The 8,605-nt window shown below is 49.7% G+C and overlaps 1 protein-coding gene across 1 annotated transcript in view; it reads right to left on the bottom strand.

The window, feature by feature from the left end:
• Window positions 1–2,628: 2,628 nt before the first annotated feature.
• The window catches only part of LOC122392510 (receptor-type guanylate cyclase gcy-5-like), an 88,862-nt gene continuing 82,885 nt past the window's right edge, over window positions 2,629–8,605 (bottom strand). The window contains exons 22-26 of the mRNA XM_043387436.1: window positions 8,369–8,525; window positions 7,712–7,824; window positions 7,281–7,488; window positions 4,919–6,952; window positions 2,629–3,734 (exon numbers count right to left, since the gene is read on the bottom strand). Of these exons, the coding sequence (XP_043243371.1) occupies window positions 6,553–6,952; window positions 7,281–7,488; window positions 7,712–7,824; window positions 8,369–8,525 (878 nt within the window). The 3' untranslated portion in view covers window positions 2,629–3,734; window positions 4,919–6,552. The remainder of the gene's footprint in view (window positions 3,735–4,918; window positions 6,953–7,280; window positions 7,489–7,711; window positions 7,825–8,368; window positions 8,526–8,605) is intronic.

Raw genomic sequence — 8,605 nt, 5'->3', positions numbered from 1 at the left:
CGAAATCCGTGGATTTTTTTAGGAGGGGGGGGGGGGCATCAAATGCCAGGGGGCACCACAATACCGTAAGTGCCCCCCCCCCCCCTTGACGAAATCCTGGATCCGCCACTGAATGCGTTACGGTGTTATATATAAGATCGGATAAAATGCATGTTATCGAACATCATCGATCCAGAGTTGGTCGTCTAATACACATGCTGCTTAGGAGGTCACTGATTCCAGGTCAGGTCGCAGAGGTCAGGTCACAAAGGGTCACAATATGGACCCAACTATACTAGGGTCGTGTGATGCATGTTTTATGGCCAATTTTACATTTCAAATTCAATTGTGTTGGTTACACGACCATCAGGGCCGGGTTAGACAACGTTCTGGTGGAGGTCAGGTCAAGGTCAGGTGAAAAGGTCAAATTTCAAAGCTCATATTTTGCAAAAAAGGTGTAAGGCCTCATTACGTCCTACGACTTTCAAAGGCCTCCGTCATCTACTGCAGCTCTGACACGGTGACAAAGTTGCAAAAAAGGATTTGAGGTTGGGTCATTCGAAGTGACCTGGTGACCTGACCTTGAAAGGTAGAACGTTAAAACTTGCACATCAGGTGTAAAATTGATGAGGGAAAAGGCATGCCCAATATCGTGGAGTTAAGCGCCGCGGTTTTCCTCTATTCACGAAAAACCTCAGGGGGGGAGGGGTGATTAACCGCCTTTCCCATTAGTGCGCAAGTTAACGTCATACATTTTTAGCCGTTTTTTCACCATAACTTTGCCAAAAATCGAGTTATCGAGCTCAAGTTTGGCATGGCAGACCAGTAGTTCCACAAGATATAGGCCGTTATTTATGTTTTGAGGGTATTACATCCAAAAACATATCATTTTTGAGTTTTGAAGGTCAAAATCCAAAATTTGACACATCCGCGGTAGCAGTTTTGTAGCCTTGTGTTGAATCTACACGTTTTCTATCGTTTTTTTTTTATTTGAAACATTTTATCTGTCTCCAAAACCGTGGGCGTGACAGTTCTTCCCGCAAAACCTTTTTTGGGTCGAAAATGGCGGCACATGACGTCACTCTGACGTCATTTGCGGCCAACCAATCATATAGGCTTCGGAAAAATATTTGATCACAAGGTGTAAAATTAATGCCCGAAGGCTCCTAAAACTTTCGTGGCGATACCTACTATACTTTGGGAGATATCGACTGAAAAGGACAGGGGGCTGACCCCCCCCCCCTCAGCGAGGCGCGATTTAACCCTCGCCCTGGCAAGTCCAAATCGACCCTCCACCAGTATTTGAAGACTATCTTGAAGCTGAAGCTGCTCAGCTTCAGGATGCAGACTTGGCCTACCGTGGTCCAGAAGTGCAGGCAGCTGGATTTCGCCAAGACCCACAAAAACTGGACCATTCAGGACTGGAGATGCGTCCTTTTCAGTGACAAGGTGCCCTTTGTGGTCTCTAAGCCCCTAACTGCCAGAACGATCGAAATGTGGGCCAACGGCAGCTCTGAGGAGTCCGCTGTCGAGACGGTGAAACGTCTGCTGAAGAATCTCATTTGGAGCATGATGAGCTACAGAGGCGCTCTGAGCTTCACGAGGTGCCTCGGGGACAGACCGTGATATTACTATGTCAACGAGGTGCTGAAGAAGACAGATGCTGACAGCCACAAAGATGCTGAGGGGAAAGGTAAATGGTTCAAAAACCAGACTCAAACTTTTGTCGGACATGTCCAGGGCCATTTTCCAGCAAGAAAGGGCTCCAGCTTATCACGCCAGGAAGACCCAGGACTGGTGCCGAGCGAGGCTCCCAGGCCTCTGGGAGAATGGGACATGGTCTGGAAACAGCTTGGACCTGTCCCCGATCCAAATTATCTGGACGATCGTCAGAAAAGAGCTGAGCAAGCTTCCACGGGCTAGCTCAGAGAAGAGGCTGTTTCAGAAGATATAAGCGGCATGGCGTTCGGTTTCAAAGGAGAGACTCTTGACAACCTGAAACGTGACACGCTAGAGTGCAATAGGCCGTGTATGCAACTGAATGGGGACTATGACAACATATAAGCCGTGAAATAAATTCGAACACTATAAGTTATTGAGGATAGAACAACCGCGCATCAATTTCGGGACACCCTGTACATAAAGAGCTACCTATCAAATGCGCTCCTCCGCGACGCTATAGTTTCCCCCCCCCCGGCCCCCAGAGATGTAAGCCGATTTGTTTGAAAAGTGCCGGAATAGGCGAAATGTATGTAACCTTTGCTGACCTCTGGTGACATGACGTTAGAATTGCCCGTAGGGAGCTAATGATTTTTGACCTTCAGTTTCGATCACCTCGCCTACCGTGTGTCGCTCCGTGGTCCAGCCGGCTGCCAAGTCAGACGGCGTGTTCAACCCTCCAGCCCGGCGAATTCGTAGTAACGAGCACACCGGGGCGGCGAAGATGTGACCTAGGAACGTCGATGACCTTTGCAGATCCCAAATAACCCTAATCATCATTATTAGCTTGTTTACATATGAAATGAAAGCGAATCGCGCTACTGCAAGTAGGCGCACCACAGAAGGTGCAGTGTGACTGGCAGGAGATGAAAATCCTACGCCTCATGAAAGGTCTAATGTTCAACCACGTCCAGCTCCAATACAATCAAACACAAGATAAGCATGTATTGTTACAATATCGACACCTCACGCACTGGGAAGCAGCACATTTGTAGCGGTCCTCTCAATGTCTCTTGCTGCCCGACTCAGTCGCAACGGTTGCATTCCTTCACACGCCGTGCGAGCGACCGTCAATACGTGACACGACAGGCAACAATAGCGCACGGGGAGACGAGCAAGTCCCAGCCGTCATACCTTAGCGCCGGGCTTTCTGTAAACTGTCGCACACACCGCGGCCTAAAGCCACCAAAACATATCACTGAACGGCGGCCAGCCCGCGACAGTAGCCATCCAATGACACCCGCTGGGGTCGAGCACAAAGGGAGACAAACCCTCACGAGATTTCTGTCTATGGTGAGCGCGGTACCTCACCAATGTCCGTTAGACAATGAGAAGCCCTGGATCCAGTTTTGATTACCGATATTCAGATCGTGGAACTCTGGATACACCTCCGGCCGGCCGGTCGCTGCTCATCAGCTGTGAGTACGCATGCATTGCACAGTTTGCTGATCGGGCCCCTTGCATCCGCACCCTTTTCACAATAGTCGGAGCCGCCAACACCTAGTCGGCTCACCAACTGCCGGCGGATACACTACCGCCTATCGCTGGCCTAATGCTACCTGCTCTACTCCAGACAGGCGCAGCCCACACAGCCCCGAACGCGGCCGGCCGCCCGATCGAGTAGGGAACGCGGCAGCGTCCGGGGCTCCGGGGCAGAACCCTGTGTCATCATCACATGTTTGCACTTGGTAAGCGTTGTTGCATTGAAGAGCCGGCGAACGATGCCGCTCCCGTGAGCCTAGAACTGACGTCCGCCGAGTGAACGTGGCAGCACAATGGACCCCTCCCCTTCTCCTGAGGGTTGAAAATCCACATTGGTGCAGACATGGAGGGCCAAAGATCACACCGATTAGAAGGGCGAATCATTGACAGAGCTAACGGTGCCCAATGATTTTATCAGAGTGACGTGCTGGTTTCACAAAATATGCTTTGAAAATGTGAACGTTGACCAGAACGGGACCAAAATCAAGCATTCGTGCAAGCGTCTACACAAAATATCAGTCAGAGGTAGTGTGTATGAGACGGTGGTACTATATCCCGCGCCCCAGTGGCGGTCTCAGCCAACTTCGCCCTAGTGGGGGGGGGGGGGGGCATATGTTACCACCCACCTCTAACTCAAAAACTAAGAGGGATAGAAAGACGCGGTAAAAAGCAGTCGATAGCTCTCAATGCGTACGTTTGAAAGTATTTCGGTCATTTTTCACCTTTGAGCAATATTGGGGTCACCAGAGGTCATCAAAGGTCAAAATTTGCCAATTGTCACTATATTTTTCAGAAAACATGCCGCTATCTCAGGAACTATGGTAGCTAGAAAAACGCATGGAACAGCAAACGATAGCTTTTGAGCTCTTCTTTTGAAAAGGTCATTATCAATATTGACCTCAGGTCAACGGTTTAGCCTCCAGAGGGCAAAAACTCCAAAAATAGCTGTTCTTACGAAAAGTGTTTTTCGACAATAACTTTTGACTACAAAAAGCCACGGCATTTCAATTGCCAGAATCGTGTTCCCCTCGCCGAGACGCGTCGAATGAACTATAATTTGACCTTGAAAGGTCAACTTGAAAATTTGACCTCAGGTCAAGGTCATGACCTGACCGGAAAAGGTCATGTTGCATATCAGTCGATGCGTCTCAACAAGACAAACACAATGAGACCATCCCCAGCGTTCTATCTCTTTCCAATCGCGAGTTATTGGCAAAAAACTGTTTGTAGCTCAAGTGACCTCAGATGACCTGTCTAGAGGCTATCAGCAAAAATGACACGTTGGTCATCACGAGTGGACTAAATCATTGTGATTCTGAAATATTTGGACTGTTCCCATGCGTACACACGGATCTAGAGGCATTTTCATTTTTCTCCATTGCCTTATAATGGTAAGGTCACGCCACTGACCTGACCTTAGGTCACGGATATGAAAAATCCGAGATATACAAATTGTAGGCGCCCATAACATCATGCAATCCACCAAGTTTGAAACCTCTCTGACAAACACTGCAGGCTGGACATGATTGCAAACTTTTTTTTAGGCTTGGTCAGTTAACTTGACCTGGTGACCTGACCTGACATGACCTGGGGTCAAAAATTTCACACATTGTCCAAAATTGATGTACAAAAAGCTACCCCAAGCGGCGCGGCGCTACGCGCCGCGCTTTTTTATTTACACGCGAAAAACGCGACAGGGTGGTAACATATGCCCCCCCCCCACTGGGGCGAAGGATATTCAACAGAAGTTCAACACTACCGGTAGTGTTGCTCCGTGTGCCGCTCCAAGGGGTCAATGGACAATGAGTCATGATTATCTACCATCAATATTTGGCGAGTGACGGAACGGATCTTAGTAACTTTACCTTCCTGTGATCCGTCTACAATTTTCTTGTTTAATTAGCACGAAAGGCAGCCTTACATATTTTCAATAAATTCAAAACGGCGACGAAAATCAAAATAACACATTTTCATTTTACGAATTGACAACATGCGAAGTACAAATAGCAGACCCGTCATGACTATGAATTGAATGTTGAGTTCAATGACCACTTCTGGAAATTATCAAGAACGAAGGAGGGCCGCGCATATGACGGTCTGGATTGACATTCGGTAAATAACACATCGCAGCTTGCCATAGTTGGAAAGAGAGAGAGGGCAAAGCGGGGCACATCTTCCCAATATCTTTAAATGGTGTGCAAAGATAACAGATGTGATAGGTATAAGCGATAGTATAAGAGTGCCCTGAAGTAAACTAGAGTCAACATCCTATGGAAGTCTCACGAGTCTCGACTGACCCACTGACTCGAACGGCGGCGCGCCTCGGCGCCTGTCATGCTACCTGACTACCGTCGTGACCTCTGAGTGACGTTCACCTGAGTTATAGCCAGGATGCGCCTCTAAACCTGTCCAACTATCGTACATCGTCACAGCCCACGTCATCATCCACGGCACAGCGACATCATATGACGTCACCACGTCATGCGATACCACCAAGACATCACATGATGTCTCACACCACAATATTATCACTTACTACTAGGACAATTAGCACCACACTGACGTAACGTAGAGTCACTGATTTCGCGCGGCTGACACACATAACATCACTTTGACATCATGTTATGACGTTTCATGATTTCAAATAAGATTTTCACAGCGTGCCTATGGCATATACCGCGCCTTCTCGACTGACGCAACCCTGGCAACATGCGTTACCCCACATCCAGTGGTTCTGTCACTACCAGCCGCAAACTGACCCATCCCTGCCCCAACAGTCGCATGCCTTGCAATGGCACAATGCACACATACACAAACATACATGCGCACAAACGCAGTGCACAACCAAAATACAATACCACGCCGACGTACATACCTCCATGACTTTCGATGATACAGTGGCAAACTGCCGATAAAATGACTGCACTAGCTTCTGAGCAGTGTTAACGTACGGCCCAATCCACCGCGTTGGGCAGAAATGCCGACAGATCTATATATGAGCCCAAATCCCTTAATGACTGCTGTGGGGCGCCTCCCAGCGGCGACAATTGGCCAACCATGACATATGGAAGAGCAGCGCGGAGCTCGCGGACGTCACCTGGACTTTAAGCTCGCGATGGAACTTCCGTTAGCGTAGAGAATATATCGAGCGCTACGAGTGAGCGCCACTGGCTGTGGCCGGCTGCGGGAACCAGCCGCCAGAGCCGACCGGTGAAGATTATGAACACTGGGTGGCTGACTGACACCCCTATCGATTAACACATGACTCTCTCATCAGTCTATGACGACCCCAACCCCAGTCTTTGTACTTGATAGAACGGCTCTGACTAGACGCACCGGACGGCGCGGTGCGGACCGCTCCGTGACGGTCGCTCACACATCAGTCGTGTCCGCGTGACGGTGACCGGGACGGCCGTGACGGCCGTTATGCGCCGCGTGACGGCCGAACGGGCTGGAGGGCACGGTCCAGCCTCCGCCTCCCGTCGGTGCCGAGCCGTTTACAAGCCTCTCGGACTCGGCGATATCGGCCAGCTCGTGAGAGGTGGCTCGCTGAAACAGCGCCTGCGGCCGGCCGTTCATCAACAGACTGTGCTTGCGACTCGAGTTGAGGTCGACCTCGTGCGTGTTCTGACCGTCGAGTTGGACCACCGACAGCGGAGCGTCCAGACACGGCGAGATGAGCCGAGGGTAGGAGGCGAACCGCTCCACCACCTCCTTGGCCTCCGGCCGCTTCTCGGGAGAGTAGGACCAGCAGGAGAGCAGCAGCTCGGCGCTGGGAACACGACGAGGAATACCGGTCAGACGAGCCCAGCGCCCGACGATATCGGAACACACATAGCGGCAGTTTGCGTAAAGAAATCAGACTTCTCTACAACGTTAACGACTGCATTGACATCGTACACATTTCATTGTCATTCATTGTCATTTTTCATTGTTAATATGGCTCAATGTTATTCAGACAGTGCAATTTCAAAAAAGCAAAATAACGTTACTACATTCTCACTACCCGACATCAGTCTGTGCATCGTACTGCCTCATCTTCCGACCCCATCCGTCCTACACCCCCCTCAGTCCCCTCCCCACCTCTCAGCAGTACTCACAGCTCGCCTTTGACGCCGTGCGGCACGGCCACGTGACTGCCGTGTCGCACATGGTCCACCACCTCTGCGTTCGAGAGTCCCTGGAACGGGATGCTGCCAAACGTAATTATCTCAAAGAGCAGCACGCCGAACGACCACACGTCCGAAGCCGGCGTGAAGAGGCCGTCACCCAGAGACTCTGGAGCCATCCAGCGCACGGGCAGCATACCTGTCGGAGACGGCACCGGGGTCAGAACAGTCAGCAAACAGAGGACAAACTTAGCTTAAACAGAGGCCAAACTGTGGACATATGCGCCACTGAGGTAACTGAATATGCAAGAGGTCATTGATAATCGTTTTCACCTAACATGCAACAGCTGCTATCGTTTTATTGTCGCCTGAAGGCTTTACCATAGCTCCGCTGTAGTGTAGTCAATGTTTCCCTCACTTACCTTTACGATTAAACCGATAGTAGTCATTCTCGCACATGGAGCGCGTCATTCCGAAGTCGGCCAACTTGACTGTGTGCTGGGCGTTGACCAGGCAGTTCCGACACGCGATATCCCTGACGACGGGAAAAAACAATAACAAACAGTGAGCGTTCGACGAACTGGTAAACAGAACAGAGAACCGACCTGAATAAAAGTTGTTAACATATAGACCTTTACTAAATGCAATTGACTCGAGGCATGGAATGGCCAATGTATGCAGCGGATATGCCTCTCGATGTGAAATAAATAAATAGATCATGCCTAAGACAGATATATTTACGTTGGACAACGATTATTATCGGTAATAGTTCGCGATTCATCTTCCATGACCCGGAGTATCCAGCCGCGAAGTTCGCCCATCCGTGCTATGCGGTACAGCATACCACTTCAGGCAAGTCATACTAGTGACATCTAGCGTCAGATAAACAAGTACATCTGAATGTGATATGGGCACAGCGCAACTGCAGAAGTTAACGATCTATCTAGCTACCGGCAATTCGCAACGCATTCGGAAACCGAATTGATAGTCACCTCCCGCATTGATGGTTCCATCCCTCCCGGGGGCCCTGAATGGTAGGTTTAGCTAGCCGTGAAGCCTCCAAGAGGTTCTGCTCTTACCTGTGCACGTATTTGCGCTCAGCCAAGTAAGCGAGCGCACAGGCCACATCTCGTGCCATAGATGTCAACTTTTTGCTGGATACTTCATTATTTTCGTCCATAAACTGTTTGTCGATGACATGACCACGTCGGGCGAGCAGGAAATTCTTCAGGTCACCTGAAAAGAAACACATATGGGGAACATCACAAGGCAGAAAAATGATCGTTGTGGACAAAATTCAAAGCATCTATCCCTTA

The sequence above is a fragment of the Amphibalanus amphitrite genome, unplaced genomic scaffold, assembly GCF_019059575.1.
Source record: "Amphibalanus amphitrite isolate SeventyFive unplaced genomic scaffold, NRLGWU_Aamphi_draft 000489F_arrow, whole genome shotgun sequence".
Classification (NCBI taxonomy): Eukaryota; Metazoa; Arthropoda; class Thecostraca; order Balanomorpha; family Balanidae; genus Amphibalanus; species Amphibalanus amphitrite.
Note: the sequence above shows the minus strand (reverse complement) of the source record. Positions and strands in the feature narration are given on the sequence as shown.